Source organism: Pan paniscus, chromosome 5 (assembly GCF_029289425.2).
Source record: "Pan paniscus chromosome 5, NHGRI_mPanPan1-v2.0_pri, whole genome shotgun sequence".
Lineage (NCBI taxonomy): Eukaryota > Metazoa > Chordata > Mammalia > Primates > Hominidae > Pan > Pan paniscus.
In genome coordinates this window covers 56,222,854-56,240,967 of record NC_073254.2, presented here as the reverse complement: position 1 = coordinate 56,240,967, position 18,114 = coordinate 56,222,854, and the positions used below count along the sequence as shown (strand labels likewise).

Sequence of the window (18,114 nt, the reverse complement as noted above, 5' to 3'; positions counted from 1 at the left end):
GTGCTAGGAGTTAGGAGTTGAGTCAAAGCTTCAAGTACATAACCTAGAGACAAGCAGTTCTCAATGATTTTGCCCATCCAGAAGACACTTAGCAGTGCCTGGAGATTTATTTGGTTGGCACAATGGGTGGACTGCTCCTGGCATCGAGTCGGTAGAGGCCAGGGATGCTGCTAAACATTCTATGGTACACAGGATGGGGCCCACAACAAAGAACTATTTGTTCCAAAATGTCGACAGCACTGAGGTTGCGAAACCCTGGCTATAGATCCTATCTATCCCAGCACTCTGCCTCTACCTTTTTCTGGCCCTCGTCCCTAAATGCACACATTATGCCTCTGGTTTGGGAACAAGACGTAATCTTCACCACTCCATCTTACGGCAACTTTCTCTCTTATCGCTTGCACCTCCTGGCCTCCGATGCTTGAACTAAAAAGTCAATAAGATGAAAGTCTATTGCGGCCACCCTCAAGAAGGAAAAATACACAGAAACAATTGATACACGAAGCACAGGGTACACCCTGGGTTGAGGTCATGGCTGCCCAGGGCAGGGAGGCAGCAACTAGACTAATCTTGGGCGTATAAAAGAGGAAAGAGTGCCCAGGTCTTCACTCCACTGCGACTGCAGAACTCAGAGTTGCTCTTCCTCTGTGGCCAGTTGGGGACCAGCATCATGAAGTGGATGGTGGTGGTCTTGGTCTGCCTCCAGCTCTTGGAGGCAGCAGTGGTCAAGTGAGTCTGGGACCTGGCTGCTGGTGCAGGGAGCCTGGATGGGAGCCTAAAGCCCTGCAAAGGGCAACTGGGCCAGGGGACACCCTGCCTGTCTCTGCTCTGGGACTTCTGCCAGGGGAAGGGGAGTCTCCCTTTGCTGATGTTAGACAGGACACATGGGTGGAAGGAGACACAGCCCCTGCCTTCAGGAACCTTCCTATCAAAGGGAAAAGCACGATCCCTTCCCCCATCTGATGAGGAAAGATGGACCTGAAACAGAGGTGGTAAGGGTGACTACTGCCCAAGCAGCCCTTGAATGGCAGGTGTGGATTCTTCTCACAGAAGGGAGCAATCCTTTTTGGATAAGGGATATCTTATCCACTATCCTCTCTAAAAATTGCTTTAAGGCTGAAAATTTACTGGCAGATGCCAAAATCATCTAAGCAGAAACACCAGTAAATGTAAATCTCTATACCCGAGGGGTCAGGAGAAAACTCTGGAGTAGATGGCATGGCTCACAGGCCATCAGGAAGGCGCCCAGCCTGCCATCCTGCCTGTTATTTCTCTATCCAAGAGTACTTCCTGAGGCCAAGAGCTGGCTCCTCTCAGAAACTCCTATCAATATGCATATTTGGTAGAGGTGGTTAATTAGTCTTCATAGCTCAGGGTGAAGGGGTTTAGCAGAGAATTTCTGGAGAATGCAGAGTCCCCAGGGAATGGGGATTAAGCAGAATTCTGGAGCCTAGAGCAAGGCCAGAGTGGACCCCTAGAGACTCCCAAGCAATGGCAGCAAGCAAGTCTGGGAAGGAGAGTGCCGAGGAGGTGACTGAGCCCATAGGAAGGGACAGAAACCGTGATTTATAAGTTCCAACTCCAGAGCTGATCTGTGCTCCAGACCACCCAGGCCAACTTCCCGTGGTCCTGGTGTCCTGAGAGGAGCAGTGATGGGGCCTAGGCCATGCGATTAGCAGCTGGGACAGAACTAGGACTCTGTGTCCTGAGTCCCAGCTAGTGCTGTTGCCCTTGCTCCATGCTCTGTCATATCCAGCTGGTGCCAGGTGCCTGAGGGCTGCCGTAGAAAGGAACTCTGGGGTGAACTTTGCCATCTCTGAAATCTTCTTTGTTTTTTTTTTTTTGAAACAGAACTTCGCTCTTGTTGCCCAGGCTGCAGTGCAATGGCGCGATCTCAGCTCACTGAAACCTCTGCCTCCCAGATTCAAGCGATTCTCCCACCTCAGCCTCCCGAGTAGCTAGGATTACAGGCGTGCGCCACCATGCCCGGCTAATTTTGTAATTTTAGTAGAGATGGGGTTTCACCATCTTGGCCAGTCTGGTCTCGAACTCCTGACCTCAAGTGATCCACCCGCCTCGGCCTCCCAAAGTGCTGGGATTACAGGCGTGAGCTACCGTGCCTGGCCTGAAATCTTCTGTTAAAAATGTGCATTTCCTGGGCTGGGCGCAGTGGCTCACGCCTGTAATCCTAGCACTTTGGGAGGCCGAGGCGGGCGGATCATTTGAGGTCGGGAGTTTGAGACCAGCCTGACCAACATAGAGAAACCCTATCTCTACTAAAAATACAAAATTAGCTGGGCATGGTTGCCCTTGCCTGTAATCCCAGCTACCCGGGAGGCTGAGGCAGAAGAATCGCTTGAACTCGGGAGGTGGAAGTTGAGGTGAGCCGAGATCAAGCCATTGCACTCCAGCCTGGGCAACAAGAGCGAAACTCTGTCTCAAAAAAAAAGTACATATCCTGGGCCAGGTGCGGTGGCTCACGCCTATAATGCCAGCACTTTGGGAGGCCTAGGCAGGCGGGTCACGAGGTCAGGAGATCGAGACCAGCCTGGCCAACATAGTGAAACCCTGTCTCTACTAAAGATACAAAAAATTAGCCGGGCATGGTGACAGGTGCCTGTAATTCCAGCTATTCGGGAGGCTGAGGCAGGAGAATCTTCTGAACCCAGGAGGTAGAGGTTGCAGTGAGTGGAGGTTGTGCCATTGCACTCTAGCCTGGGTGACAAAAGTGAAACTGCATCTCAAAAAAAAAATAGTACATATCCTGAAAAGGGTAATGCCTAAAGTCCCTCTTCCTTTCCTGGGGAGGAATCTACGGGATATTTGACAGCAAAGGGCCAGGGAGATAGGAGGACCCTTGAGATGGGGTGAGGAGTGCATGCATGGTGAAATGAATGGTTTTCTGAATCTTAGAGCGAGTGCTGAGAAGAGCTTTGTAAGAAAGAGGGGAAGAGGCAAAGGGAGGAAGAAACACACACACACACACACACACACACACACAGAGACAGAGACAGACAGACAGAGACAGAGAGCAAAAGGCTGAGAGAGAGAAAAAGACACACACAGACAAGGGGAACAAACAGAGTGGCAGGGAGGTTGAAGCATGCAGTTAAGAGAAGGAGAGAGAGAAAGAGAGGACTGGGAAGAGAGGAAGGAGGGAGGGCCTTGCCTCATATGCAACCCTTCTGTAGAGTGCCCCTGAAGAAATTTAAGTCTATCCGTGAGACCATGAAGGAGAAGGGCTTGCTGGGGGAGTTCCTGAGGACCCACAAGTATGATCCTGCTTGGAAGTACCGCTTTGGTGACCTCAGCGTGACCTACGAGCCCATGGCCTACATGGATGTGAGTCCTGACCCTTTCTGGCGGTAGCCTTCTCTCTGGTGTGGGCTGGAGGGAAGGGGCAGGTCCCTTCACTCCTCTGCCCATGGAGAAGCCTGGGGCCCCTGGATCCCTCTGGAACTAACAGCTTGCTCCATGGCCCCCAGGCTGCCTACTTTGGTGAGATCAGCATCGGGACTCCACCCCAGAACTTCCTGGTCCTTTTTGACACCGGCTCCTCCAACTTGTGGGTGCCCTCTGTCTACTGCCAGAGCCAGGCCTGCAGTGAGTGCTGGGCTGGGCAGAGAGGGGTGGTTGGCAGGGCAAGGCACTGATACCCTCTGGGGAGGGCCAAACTTCCAGAGGGAGCTCAGGACTGAGGGGAGCTCAGTCCTGGGGAGGACCAGGGACATGTGCAGGGCCACACAGCATGCCCAAGCCAGAGGAAAGATGCTGGTCCTGCAGCTGGATGGCCCCTTTGCCTTCCCTGCCAATATGTATCCCTTTGCTTATGCCAGCCCCTAACTCCCCACTCCCTTTTATTCCACTCTCCCCATTCTGTTTACTCTGGGCAGTGCCATTCCATTCCATGTGACTAATTTCCAGTCCATTCCATCCCACTCCATTCTACTCCATTCTACTCCATTCTATTCTGCTCCACCTCAGTATTTACTAAGTTCTCACTGAGTGTCTCCAAGACACACAACAGAACAATATAGGATGTTGGCTCCGTACTATAGTGGTTTTGGGAGACAGGCAGTGTTTGCTTTCTTAAGGTTGCCTTGGTCCCTGCTGAAGCCTTGGTGTTTGGGTCCTGATACCTTTGGCCCAAGGGGTCCCTTGATGTCCCCACCCTATGCTATGACTGGCTTCTTGATGAGTGAAGGTGGGGAGCACTTGGGGATGCCCTGGAGGGCTGGGGGGAATGCTGGGATGTGGTGCAGGCCCATTCACTTCTTCATCTGATGAGTAATTACTCAGCACTGCTGTGAGCCAGGTGCTTTGCTGGGGACCAGGGACTCAGGGCTGGGTTCTCTGCAACCCTGTCCACAAGGAGGCCACAGTCCTGAGGCATCCCAAGATTCTGTAAGTCAGAAGGGGCTTTGGGGACAAGGCTGGCCAGCTCCCATGGGCCTTCCAATGCCACCCCTTGACTTGGCAACCAGGGGTGCTGGGGTCCCAGGATGTGAGCGCAGCCTGAGCGAGAGGCTGAGGTGGGAACCCGGCAGGCCTGAGAGCTGAGCAGCCCTGCCCCGGCCGGCCTGACTCCTCATGCCCTGACTCCCCTGCAGCCAGTCACTCCCGCTTCAACCCCAGCGAGTCGTCCACCTACTCCACCAATGGGCAGACCTTCTCCCTGCAGTATGGCAGTGGCAGCCTCACCGGCTTCTTTGGCTATGACACCCTGACTGTGAGTGGGCATGGGGAGTGGAGGCTGGGGCTGTGAGCTATAAGCTGGAGGGGACAGTTAGATGGACTCTCCTGAAACACGGTGGAATGCTAGTGTTCTGGTGTGCAGGACAGGAAGGCAGGACAAGACAGGCCCATTCAGTCACTCCCCCAACACTCACTGGTGGCCACCATGTGCTAGGCACTGGGGCACCATACTGAACAAGAGGGACATGGTCCTTTGGTCCTTTTCCTTAAGAAGCATAAGGCCTGGGGAGCTCAGAGAAGAAGGAGACGGGTGAGGAGGTGAGCTGTGGCAGTCAAGGAAGGCTACACAGGAGAGGTGGCTCCTGCAACACCTGTCAAGAGGCAGAGGTGGCTGGCTACGGTGGCTCACTCCTGTAATCCCAGCACTTTGGAAGGCCAAGGCGGGCAGATCATGAGGTCAAGAGATCGAGACCATCCTGGCCAACATGGTGAAACCCTGTCTCTATTAAAAGTACAAAAAATTAGCTGAGCGTGGTGGCACGTGCCTGCAGTCCCAGCTACTTGGGAGGCTGAGGCAGGAGAATCGCTAGAACCAGGGGAGCAGAGGTTGCTGTGAGCTGAGATTGCGCCACTGCACTCCAGCCTGGTGACAGGGCGAGACTCTGTCTCAAACAAGCAAACAAACAAACAAACAAACAAGAAAACCAAAACAAAAAAGAAGGGGCAGAGGTGAGGAAGGGATGAACAGAGGCTTGAGGAGTCTCTAGGGGAACCTGGAGGAGGTGAGTGGAGTCAGACTGGTCACCTCCCCTCGTTTGTGTCCCCATTAGGTCCAGAGCATCCAGGTCCCCAACCAGGAGTTCGGCTTGAGTGAGAATGAGCCTGGTACCAACTTCGTCTATGCGCAGTTTGATGGCATCATGGGCCTGGCCTACCCTGCTCTGTCCGTGGATGAGGCCACCACAGCTATGCAGGGCATGGTGCAGGAGGGCGCCCTCACCAGCCCCGTCTTCAGCGTCTACCTCAGCAAGTGAGCAACCAGCTGGCCAGTCCCCACCTCCCGGGGTGCTCCCCCGGCCGCCCTGGACGACTGAGGCTCAGTGCTCAATGCTTTGGGGTTTGGAGGCATCCCAGCGGGCATCTGGCTCCAGTCAGTCTTGCTCCAGGGCCTTCCTTCCTGGGCTTCCTCTTGAATCCTCTCCCAGCCACCCGACCACACCCCATCCCTGCACCTGTCCCCAGTCCCCTCCGACTTGTCTTTGCATTCCATGGCCACGATGGAATGAATCTCTTCCACAGCAGCTGAACTTTGCCCTGAGTTTTGCTGCTCTGATTCTCAGCACCCCTTGGACAGGCTTCCTGGTGGAGAAGCGGGTGGGGCAGTTCGCTCACTTCCTTCTGACCGAATGTTTTCTACCTGTATCCCTCTTTTGCATAGTAATGTATTGCTTCATCTCCTTTTATCTATTGTTTTAGCCTGGTCCTGGAGTCTTCTGGTCTAGGTCCACTGCTGACCCCTAGCAGGTTGTTATCCTTGCCGGTCAACACAAGCATGTGCAGGCATTTAGTGAGACAGGCAGTGGGTGGGGGTGAGCGGCCTGGGGCCTGCTTTTCTTTGTTCTTCTTCAGAATTAACCAGCAACTTGCTTTTGTTTTGTTTTGTTTTGTTTTGTTTTTTTGAGATGGGGTCTCGCTCTGTCACCCGGTCTGGAGTGCAGTGGCGCAATCTCGGCTCACTGCAACTTCTGCCTCCCGGATTCAAGCTATTTTCCAGCCTCAGCCTCCCAAGTAGCTGGGATTACAGGCATGCGCCACTGTGTTCGGCTAATTTTTGTGTTTTTAGTAGAGACGGGGTTTCACCATGTTGGCCAGGCTGGTCTCAAACTCCTGACCTCAGGTGATCCACCCGCCTTGGCCTCCCAAAGTGTAGGGATTACAGGTGTGAGCCACTGCGCCCAGCCTTAGCCAGCCACTTTCTAGAGACAGTTAGCTTCATTGGACTAATCTGGGGAATCTGAAGTTCAAGGACCTCACCCTGTTACTAATGTTGCTAACTTCCTCTCCACCTCTGTTTATGATTCCTCTGCGTGTAAACAGAGCAGCTCCACCCAGCTCCACACTCCAGCTACCAGAGAAGCCTCTGGAACAAACACGGAATATCCTTACCCCCCTTCACCAAGACCCCACCTGTCTCCAATCTCAGCAGAAAAGTAACAAGCTGGGCCTGGGTGGGGCTCCCGGTGACATGTCTACCAGAGGCAGGAAGCGGAGGGGAGAGGAGAGCAGAGTGTGGGCTGGGGGTCCCAACCACTAGGGGACCCCTCAGAGGTCAGCATCATTCGGGAGCCTGAGGCGCTGGGAATTCCAAGGCCTGGCCAGAAAGCCCCAGTCTAAGGGACGCATCCCAGTCCCCAGGGAGCCCCAATCTAAGGGATACAGCCCCATCCTCAGGGAGCCCCAGTCTGAGGGAGACACAGACTCGTCCTCAGGGAGGCCCAGTCTAAGGGACACAGCCCCGTCCTCAGGGAGCCCCAATCTAAGGGATACAGCCCTGTCCTCAGGGAGCCCCACTCTGAAGGGAGACTCAGTCCTCTCCTCAGGGAGCCCCCGTCTGGATCAGGGAAGGAGCTCTGTTTCCCTGTGGAGGTGACTGCTCAGGAGGGAAGTCCTTTTCCATGGCACTCCCTGACTTCCCCTTCCCTTTCTCTCCTGCAGCCAGCAGGGCTCCAGCGGGGGAGCGGTTGTCTTTGGGGGTGTGGATAGCAGCCTGTACACGGGGCAGATCTACTGGGCGCCTGTCACCCAGGAACTCTACTGGCAGATTGGCATTGAAGAGTGAGTCTGCGGTGGGGCCCTGGGGATGTGGCACTTCCTTGGAGTGGGCTTCCAGGCCATGTCACACACACACACAGTCTGGCACTGCTCTGGGATGGGGCAGAGGACCCCTGAGGCTTACTCCTACAAAGCCACAACTGTCCTCTGCAGGAGTGACAAAGCCCAGCTCAGCCTGGAGAAGAGAGTGGATGTGGACAACATAGGGAGGGGCAGGACCTGGACTCCCGAACATTAGGGACCCTGCAGTCCAGCCCCATCATGGGCTCACAGATTAGAAACGAAGGTGTGTTAGCAACTAATTTGCTCAAAGTCCTTACAATGAATCAGTGGACCTGGTTTTCAGTGTTTTTAGAAACTTCCTTGACACTTTTAAGGACTAGGTCCCATGGCATGATGCAGGGGAATAGCCGGATTGATCTTTGCAGGGTCCTCACTTTCCTCAAGAAAGTAGCTGTAGCTCTTTGTCCCACAGTGGTGGGGAAAGCCCGCCCCAGCTGCCCTGAACTGGGGGAGTCCTGAGGCTGCCTGTCTTCTCCCCATACAGGTTCCTCATCGGCGGCCAGGCCTCCGGCTGGTGTTCTGAGGGTTGCCAGGCCATCGTGGACACAGGCACCTCTCTGCTCACTGTGCCCCAGCAGTACATGAGTGCTCTTCTGGAGGCCACAGGGGCCCAGGAGGATGAGTATGGACAGGTGTGACTGGTGAGGGTGTCTCTCTTCCCCAGGAGGCTACTCCAGAGGCATTCATGATTTCTCCTGGGAACACAATAGCCAGCTGGGCGCCGTGGCTCATGCCTGTAATCCCAACACTTTGGGAGGCCAAGGCAGGCAGATCTTTTGAGCTCAGGAGTTTGAGACCAGCCTGGGCAACATGGCGAGACTCTGTCTCTACAAGAAATACAAAAATTAGCTGGGTGCGGTGGCATGCGCCTGTAGTTCCAGCTACTTGGTAGGCTGAGGTGAGAGGATTGTTTGAGCCCAGGAGGTGGAGGCTGCAGTGAGCCATGATCTCACTATTGCACTCCAGCCTGGGTGACAAAGCAAGACCCTGTCTCAAAAAAAAAAAAAAAAAAAAAGCCTAACTCTTGACCTCCATGCTTCTATCTGCCCAAGGCACTGGAGGCAGGGGGACCTGGGACGACTGGGGCTGGGTGCAGGATGGGGGCCTGGAGGCTTGTTCAGGCGGGGCCAGTTGCTTGTGCTGAAGGGAAGAGGGAGGTTACTATTAGGCAGGAATTTCTTCTGAGCTGCAGTCACTCAGCAGAAACAGAGGAAACGCTTGCTGGACTTTGGGATAAGAGCAAAATGACTGGAATGTGGGGCTGAGTATGTGAGCAACCAGGGCTGACCCTTTATCCCCACCTCTCTCACCTCCACAGGGCCATGCTCCCCTGCGCTTGTCTGTCTTGAGTCCAGCCAAGGGTTTGTTTAATTAACCCAAGCCCACTACCACTAATTTTAATTTTGGGAGACCAGTGGGGTACTCATTATGCAGATCTGTGTTTTTCTTTTTTTTTTGTTTTTTGTTTTTGTTTTTTTGAGACGGAGTCTCTCTCTGTCGCCCAGGCTGGAGTGCAATGGCGTGATCTTGGCTCACTGCAACCTCCACTTCCTGGGTTCAAGCAATTCTCCGGCTTCAGCTTCCTGAGTAGCTGGGACTACAGGTGTATGTCACCACGCCTGGCTAATTTTTTTGTATTTTTAATAGAGATGAGGTTTCACCATATTGGCCAGGCTGGTCTCGAACTCCTGACCTCAAGTAATCTGCCTGCCTTGGCCTCCCAAAGTGCTGGGATTACAGGTGTGAGCCACCGCGCCCAGCCATCTGTGTTGTTTTTGTCGTTGTTGTTGTTGTTGTTATTGTTGTTTTGAGACAGAGTCTCACTCTGTCACCCAGGCTGGAGTGCAGTGACACAATCTCAGCTCACTGCAAGCTCCGCCTCCTGAGCTCAAGCAATCCTCCCACCTCAGCCTCCTGAGTAGCTGGGACTACAGGTGTGTGCCATCATGCCCAGATAATTTTTGTATTTTTGGTGGAGGCGGGGTTTCATCATGTCACTCAGGCTGGTCTCGAACTTCTGGACTCAAGCAATCTGCCTGCCTCGGCCTCCCAAAGTATTGGGATTACAGGCACGAGCCACCATGCCCGGCCAGATCTGCGTGTTTTAAAATGCCACTTGCAAGCTGGGCATCATGGCTCATGCCTGTGTATGTGTATGTATGTGTGTGTGTGTGTGTGTGTGCATATATATATATATATATATATATATATATATATATATATATAGGCACTTGCAGAGAAAGAGCAGAGGTTCAATCTTTAATATGGGAAATCGAGGCAAGAGGAGTTAGGAGGCTCTGGGATCACTCCAAATCACACCCATTCTGAGTCCATGGGTATAATGCCAGCATTACCTACACAGGACTTTCCCTTGGAGCTGCATTCTCTAGTCCAAAAACAGGCTTAGGGCTTGGGCCTGGAGCTCAGGCCTGGGATCCAGGGGCTGAGATGATGGGGCTGGTGGGTGCTATCAGGGGGAGGATGAGTTAACCAGGGACCTATCCCTCTTGCAGTTTCTCGTGAACTGTAACAGCATTCAGAATCTGCCCACCTTGACCTTCATCATCAATGGTGTGGAGTTCCCTCTGCCACCTTCCTCCTACATCCTCAGTGTAAGTCCTGGTCCCTGCAGGCTGAGCCACCATGATTGGGGTTGGGAGGAAGGGCTGGGGAGCCAGAAATGCTGAGTCTCCTGCCTTGTGCCATTTTCCGACTCCGCACTTGTACTCATTTACCTTCCCCACTCATTGATTCTAAACCCCCTTCTCTGGAACAAGGCTATGAAATAGAAGATTGTCATCTATGATCAATTATTATTAATTAGTGGGGAGAGGCACTGGGCTCTTTGTTGAGCACTTACTAGGGCAGACCACTGTGCAAAGCACTTTGCTTCATGATCCCATTTAATTGTCACAGTATTTAATGAGGGAGATACTCATTTCTGTTTTACAAATGAAAACTTGGAGGTTCAGAGAGGTTGAGTAACTGACTCAAGGCGACACAGCTAAGGTTTGAATCCAAGTTGGTTTGGCTCCAAGGTTTAACCACCAGGCTGATCTGCTCCAAATTGGGAGCAGGAGGGAGGTCTGTGGGAAGAGAAGTTTCCCATCATGGGGAGAGGAGACCCTGCTGAGGACCACGGCAGCCTGAATGTACCTGTTCCAGAAATCCTCCCACCCGCTCTGCTCTGGTGGCTCAGTTGGCCTATGAGCCCTCAAGGCAGAGACCCTGGCTCCCTCAGCTCTGCACTTGTGCTCCCAGCCCAGGGCTCAGAGCTGAGCAGGGCCCAGCTCATGTGTGAACAAATGAATGAGTGCTGCCTTTCTGTGTTGAGCAGAACGACGGCTACTGCACCGTGGGAGTCGAGCCCACCTACCTGTCCTCCCAGAACGGCCAGCCCCTGTGGATCCTCGGGGATGTCTTCCTCAGGTCCTACTATTCCGTCTACGACTTGGGCAACAACAGAGTAGGCTTTGCCACTGCCGCCTAGACTTGCTGCCTCGACACGTGGGCTCCCCTCTTCCTCTTGACCCTGCACCCTCCCAGGGCATTGTATCTGTCTTTCCACTCTGGATTCAGCCTTCTTTTTCTGGACTCTGGACTTTCTCTAATAATAAATAGTTCTTCTTTATGTTGGTCATCCTGTTGTTTTTGGAAGGGAGTTTTCCCTGAGTGGCTACAAGGTTTCCTGGTGGGTCACTGTGATTTTAAGAGAAATGGGACCTAAGGCATGGCTTGGGATGGGCTCTGTAACCCTCAGAGCTTAAAGTTCATACTTTTCCCCTGGAAAGGGAAGACAGTGGTAGCGCCATCATGGGTGGGTGGGTGGCGGGCCGGGGGAGAGTGTTCCTACTTGAGTCACAGAGAAATCGAGCCTATTTGCTCGAACCAACTCAGCAAGGGATCTTGTCCCTTTGGACTTCATCCCTGTCCTCCTCAGGAGCCTCTTAGCAAAAGATCCAGAAACCAGGAGCAACATGGTATGTGGGGAAGGAGGAGAGAGAGGAAGAAAAAGAGGAGGGGAAGGAGAAGAAAAGCAGGGGAGGGGCTGGGGGGAGGAGACAGGGAAAAAGGGGCGGGGAAGAGGAGAAAGTAGAGAATGATGCCTCCGCACCCTGTGAACTTCCAACAAGGGAAGGTGACATGAAAGGAGCTCAGACAATTTCTGTCCAGCAACATGACAGCAAGCTCAGGCTGGTGAGTGGGGCGTGAATGTAGAACCCATAATGGGGGCAGGCAGCCTTCTACCGTCATATTTTACCCTGTCCTTCGCCAGGCTCACCCTGGCCTTGCCCCTTATGATCGGGGCAGGGATAAAAGTGCAAGATCCAGGTCCTGCACCCTACTCCTGAAGAGAAGCTGGAATTTGCCACAGGTGGAGTTTCTATGGCAACAGCACACCATCTGGGACCCTCTCTTTCTTAGACTGCCGAAGGACAGCAGGCTGCAGGTTCCTTTTAGGGGGTCGGACAGGCTACAGAATGTATCGTAGTGAGCCCTGGTTTGGGACATTACTGAGAGGAGAAAGAAAACTTGCAAAGAGGTAGAAGTGGATCAGAGGTTCCAAGTCAAGAGCCTCTTTCCCTGTAAGCCTTAGTCCGCTGAGCGGGACTACAAATCCCGGCGTGCCTAGCGGGACTGCAGCGAGAACTACGTTTCCCAGTGGGCGCCGCGGCAGAGCGGCTGGGAGGCGGGGCGGGTGCTGCCCTCTGCCGGGCGCGGAGGGAAGTGTGCGTGGAGTGACAGCCGGAGCCCGGGCGCCGGGCGCGGGGCTCGGTGACAGCGGAGGCGGCGGCCCGGGCGGGACGCAGGGAGCGGCCGCGGCGCCGACGGCGGCGGGAAGGGCGGACGGGGCGGGCCTCCCTGGTGGCACGGGGCCGGAGCAGGCCGGGAGCAGGTGGCGGGCACAGCTTGCGGGCCAGGCACCCGAACTTGGGACAAGTTGCCGGAGCCGCGGGGCGCGGGCGGCGGACAGATTGACCTTCAGAGCGAGGTGAGCGGGACCGGGGAGCGAGAGGCGCTAGGAGAGCCCGGGACCCCCGACCCAGGCTCCCTGGCCCCTATCCCGTGGGTCCCAGAGACAGGTGGGCGGGTGGGGGATGCCGGCAGGAGAGGGAAGCAGGACCGTGCGCGCCGCCACCCACCCGCAGTCCGTCCGCCCCCGGGCGCCCAGCGCGTGGCCCGAGCGGCGCTGCCCGCCGAGCCGGGAGCCCCCTCGGCCCCTCCCTTCAGGCGCGGGCCGGGGGCGGCTTCTCCGCGACCTTATGTAACCGGGCGGGAGGGGCCAGGCGGGCATGGGCCTTCCCGGCCCGGAGCTGGGAGTCGAAGGGGCGGGAGGCGTGATGGTGAACTCGCAAGAAGTTTGAGGGACGCGCGGGCCCCGCGCCCACTCCCCCTCCACCGGACACGGCTGGGGCCGGCGATGCCGGAGAGGGGGTCGGAGGTAGGGGAGGTGTGCGGGGGCTGAGTCTGGCCAGGCCAGCGGGGGAGTGGGAGGGCCAGAGCGGCGCCACGCCCCGGGGGCTGGGCTGATGGGGGGGCGGGTGGAAGTACCATCTCTCCCTCCCTTCCCGTCCCTTCCTCCAGCTCGGTCTCTTGAAGAAGCCGCCCCTGGCCCCGTCCCCTCGAGTCCCTGGGCAGTCTCTTTCTCCCCGTGGGTTATTCTATGACCCTGGGGAACACCAACCCCGGAGGGCTCCCTCCGTGCGCCCCGTTGTCTGCCTCCCCCCGGGTTCCCAGCTGCCTGCCCGCCCGCCGAGTTTCCCCCTCCCCCCGTCTCGGTCCCGAATCCCGGAAAACACGCCCCCTTCACCCCGATCCCCCGAGTCCGTGTCAGTGCCGCCCACCCCTGGGCTGTCCCGACCAGCTCTGGCCCAGCGCGTCCGCTCGCCTCCTGGAAGGGAGCGGGCAGATGCCAGCTCGGCCCCCTCCCCGCGCGGGGTTCCGGCTTCACGCACGGCTGCCCCGAGCTGCTCCGGGCTGCGCGAGCAGGTTCGCGCCGCAGCCGCCTGGCGCACCCCAGCCCCGCGCCCCGGGTGAGGAAGGGAGGGAGCCCGGGGCGGGGCTTGTCTGCGCGAACCCCGCTGGGCCCAGGCCCCCGCCCTCCGCTCTCCGCCAGCCCCTGGCCGCTGCGCCTTCCCCCGAACCCCCCTCAGCTCCAGCCGTCGTTCTCTCGCCTGTCTGTTCTGGGGAGGGTTCAGCGCGGAGCTTCTGCACTCAACTTGAGCGCAGTTTTTGGCTTAGAGCTCGCTGGGGAAGTGCAGGTTAATTACTGCCCAGCTCCCATCCCCTGCCCTCCCCCCATCCCGAGTGAGGGGCTGCTTCATCCCTCAGGGAAAGGGACAAGACGGATGCAGGCCCCCAGTGACACCTCTGGGGTGTGGCCTCAGGCCCCTGCACCCGCCCTGGCCGAGATTCCATTGGCCCAGACCTGGCACTGTTGGGCAGCTGGGGATGAGGTTGGAGGCTGGTCTCTGGTTTCCTTCTGGGTGGACAGATGCGGATGCGCTCGGTTAGAACGCAGTTCCCAGGGCCACGACTGGGTGACAGTCCTCAGGCCCTCCCCTCAGGGAGCTCACTGTCCGGGGAGGGACAGCCAGCAATAGTTCCTGGCCGGCCAGGAGAGGCAGAGGCAGAGGAAGGGGAAGGGTCAGCTGCCTTGAGGTCCCTGCCTGCTAACCTGACGGTATGCTTTCACCATGCCGGTGACCCCAGCCCCAGGACCACGAGCAACTCGCCTGGCTTCCTTCTTTCCGTCTGCCTCCTGGCCGCGGGGCCCGGAGAGCTGGGAGCCAGAGGGTGTAAATGAAGGGCAGAGCTGTTTGGGTGACTCCGTGCTCTGCTTCTCCCCGAGGGAAGCCAATGGTGCTTACCATTTACAAGGCTTGTTACAGCTGCAGGGTTATTTTGTCCTCAACTCAGCTCTGGGAGGCGGAGCCAAATGGGGACCCAGGTATCTTGGTTCCGGGTGCCCTGGAAGGAGTTCAGGGGATAGGGCAGGGGACACCCTAGGTGGGCACTGAATCTAGGGAGAGCCAACTGGGCTTTTACGGGCTAATGGCCTGGTGACTCACAGTCAGAGGTGGGCAGGGAGTGGGCCAGGGCAGGCAGGAGCCCTTCCAGGGTCCCACGTGCGCTGTCACAGGCCTCCTCAGCCTGTTTCTGGAAAGCAGAGAAGTAGGTGGAAGGGGACTCCCACCCCTCAAGTCTGGCTGCCCTTTGAGGGTCTAGCTCTTGGCCCTGAGCCCTCCTGGGGCTCTGTTTATGGCTGTAATTGCATCATTAGCCAGAGTTAATAGAGTTACTTAGCACCTGCCCCCACAGGGAGTAGCCCAGCCACCCCCTGGGTTCTGTCTCTTCCTTTTCAAAGTCAACTCGGTTTCTGCAGGCAACAGGGGTTTCCCCAACCACAGCTGTCATGAAAACCAGGTTGGGCCTTTGTCCTGGGGATGGAGGGCAGTCAGCACTTGGGGCCCGGCTTGGGGCTGCCCTGGAGATGACCATGGAAATTGGGTTGGCCTCCTCTGATCGGAGGGCGGGAGTTCAGGGTTCCCAGAGCTGCCAGAAATGTTCACATCCCAGGATGCAGTGAACATATATGCATGTACAGTGTGGATCCTCATCTGAGAGGAGGGAGATGAAAACACACCCACCTCACAGGCTGTTGTGAGGACTAAGGGTGCGGCAGTGCCTGGTACATGGTGAGTACATGATGTTGCTTTCTGGGTTGGTGTGGGGTTTGTGTAATGGTTGTGAGTTTGTGTGTGTGGTTAAAGTGTCTAGGAATGTGGGTAGAGATGAACTGTGCATGTGTGTCTATGAGAGTGTAACAATAAAACAAGATTATATTAATAGAATATTCATCTCTTCTTTTATGCTATACTAGAACAATATTATAATAAGATTGATTATACAATAGTTGCCAACATTTATTGTGTGTTTAGAGTGAGGTGGGAATTACTGTTTGCATTACACTTACTTACTCAGAGAGGTTAAGCAAGTCACTTAAAATCACACAGCCTGGAAGTGACAGGATTGGAATTTTAACCTAGGTCCAATTGACTCCAAAGTCTGTGTTCTCAGTCCCTAAAGAAGACCACTTCTTCAAGGGGTTTCCCAGGAGTTCTCTCTTAAAAGGTGGGGGTGTGGTGGTCTGGGGACCTTCTTTTCTCTATCCAGGGTTTCCTGCTCTAAGCAGATCTTTGGGAGGCCTAGGTGGGAGGATTGCTGGAGCTCAGGAGTTCGAGACCAGCCTGGGCAACATAGTGAGACCTGGACTCAATTGAAAAAAGAATTTGTATGAAAAAAATAAAAATAAAAAAGCAGGGTGGGAACTTGCTGAGGCCCCTGTCTGAGCACCATACCTGTTTCCTGGCCTTTCTTCTGAGCTGCCAGCATGGGTGACCAAAGGACCTCCGGCTGGAACCTGTCTTGACTGGCCAGGGAAGGAGACTGGTTCAGGCAAGACTTCCTGGGCTTCTTTGGAAGCCCCAGACACCCAGAAAGGGAGGAGGCATCCTTACTGATGGCCTTCTAGGTGCCCGGCTTTGTGCCATGCACTCCACGTCCATTAACGTACAGTGCAGCCCTCAGCAGGCCCTTGTTTAATCAGATGTGCAGAAGAGGCTGTGGGGATCATTGGGTGAGAATGGGACGGCAGTAAAGTCATAAGAGCACTGGACCAGGAGTCGAGAGTCCCCACTGTGCCTCTCACTGGCTGTGTGGCTGGGCAGGTCTCTGCTCTGTTCAGCCTCAGTTTCCATATCTGTGAATCTGGATCATCTGTGGGATTCCCTCCAAAGCGAACCTTCTACAAATCTTTGCCAAAGGCACCGGGGAGGAAGAAAAAGGAAGAGAAAGCAAGGGGTGGTGGGGGTGGGTTGTTAGGGGTGTTTGGAAGATGCTGCAGTCCGCAGAATTGAGCTTTAGCTAAAGACTGGTCCTGGTGAAGCAACCAGGAAGTTTTTCTTGGGACAGCCATAAGCCACTATATATTGAGCACTGGACCAGTGTCACCTGGTCAGGGGGTTGTTGAGAACATGGGCTCTGGGGCCAGGCTATGTGGCTTGCACAGCTCTGCCACTTAACACTGTGTGAGCCTCGGCAAGCTGCTTAACCCCACTGTGCCTCAGTTTCCACACCTAAAAAGTGAGGGTTCTTGCAGCACCCACCTACTAGTGCTGTCGTGAGGGCTGAGTATGCCGATATTGATGCACATGTAGTACTTAGAATAGCCTAATGAACTGTTATGACTCAGTGAGTTATTTATTTCTCATTCTTAAGTGAGGAAATAGAGGCATGGAGAGCTCTAGGGAAGGAATAAAGACCTATGGGTTGCAAACAGGCCTCCCCATGTGTCTAACGTTCTCTGATGTAATGCTTTACGTGGGGCTTCCCACCACTCTCTGTCCCACCACACCAGCCTCCTCTCCTTGTTGAACAAGACGGTACAGGGGGCTTGGCAATGCCTGAGGCATCTCTACCACCCCTGCCCTGCCACTTGGGTTTCCCTGGGTAGCATCTGGCCTGGCCACTGACCATGCACTCCTAGCTGTGGCTGTCCCCTGCTCTCCTATCATCTGTCCCTCCTCCACACTGCACCAGAGATACAGATCCCCTTGGCTGTGATGTCACTGGGGGCAGAGATAAAATCGCAGTGATAGGGTAGGATCTGGGACTTATCATGCCCACAGGAAATGCTTTGCTGTGAAGTGGCAAAGCCATGGGTGAGAGCCAAGAGGAGCAGAGGCAACAGGCAGGGTCATCACCAGCTTTCCTTCCTGGCTCTTAAGTGTGGGCTTAAGGAGGAAAAATGAGGTCTGGCCACCCATCTTTTGTCCAGCTTTCTTATGGGGAGAGCCACCTGGCCCCATAAGATCCAGCACCTGCTTGCCAGGCCATGCAGGCCACCTGGTTGGCTCTTATGCATACAGCGGTGGTCCCAGAGTAAGATGTGGTGCTGTAGGGATTAATCCAGGAATTCCACCAGACTCTCCATCCAGAAACCCATGGCTCATATTCCCTCCTCATAGCCCTTCTTGCTCCTTCCCTGCTCCTTCCCTATAAGCAAATCTTTCCCTCCATCAGGGCACACATTTCAGAGAGACTGGGGCACTGTTCCATCTTACTGCAGCCTGGGTATTATGATCACCTGCGGAACTCTTAGACAACACCATTGCATCTGAATCTCTTGGGGAGGGGCCTAGGCATCTTTATTTAATATTTTTTTTTCTGGGATGATTCCGATGCCCTTTCTCTAGGGCAGTGGTTCTCAAATTTGGGCATGCATGAGAACTCCCTGGAGGAATTGTTTAAACACAGATGCTGGGCCCCTCCCGGTATTTCTGCAAATTCCATGTGGTCTAGAATTTGAATTTCTGACAAGTCCTCTATTGATGCTAATGCTGCTGGTCCCCAGAGTACACCTGGAAAACCACTGCCTTCGGGTCCTGCCACTTTGCAGCTACCCAGGTGAGAGCCGTCCTTCTCCTGGGTTCTGTGTCTCTGACTTTGGGCCTGGTAGGC

General features: G+C 55.2%; 2 protein-coding genes across 5 annotated transcripts in view; both read left to right on the top strand.

Annotated features, from left to right (window-relative positions):
* Nucleotides 1–670: 670 nt before the first annotated feature.
* On the top strand, nucleotides 671–11,175 carry PGC (progastricsin). The gene is made up of 9 exons (XM_057302662.2): nucleotides 671–729; nucleotides 3,192–3,342; nucleotides 3,486–3,603; nucleotides 4,611–4,729; nucleotides 5,526–5,725; nucleotides 7,411–7,530; nucleotides 8,075–8,222; nucleotides 10,104–10,202; nucleotides 10,928–11,175. The coding sequence occupies exons 1-9, from the start codon at nucleotides 671–673 to the stop codon at nucleotides 11,078–11,080; spliced, it is 1,167 nt and encodes a 388-aa protein (XP_057158645.2). The 3' UTR covers nucleotides 11,081–11,175.
* A 1,149-nt stretch (nucleotides 11,176–12,324) lies between these two features.
* TFEB (transcription factor EB) overlaps nucleotides 12,325–18,114 on the top strand; it is a 51,718-nt gene continuing 45,928 nt past the window's right edge. The window contains exon 1 of one of the 4 annotated variants that reach the window (XM_034962069.4): nucleotides 12,325–12,583. The gene's annotated coding sequence lies outside the window, so the exon portion shown is untranslated. The other 3 variants (XM_034962074.3, XM_034962075.3, XM_034962070.3) reach the window with 3 other exon arrangements.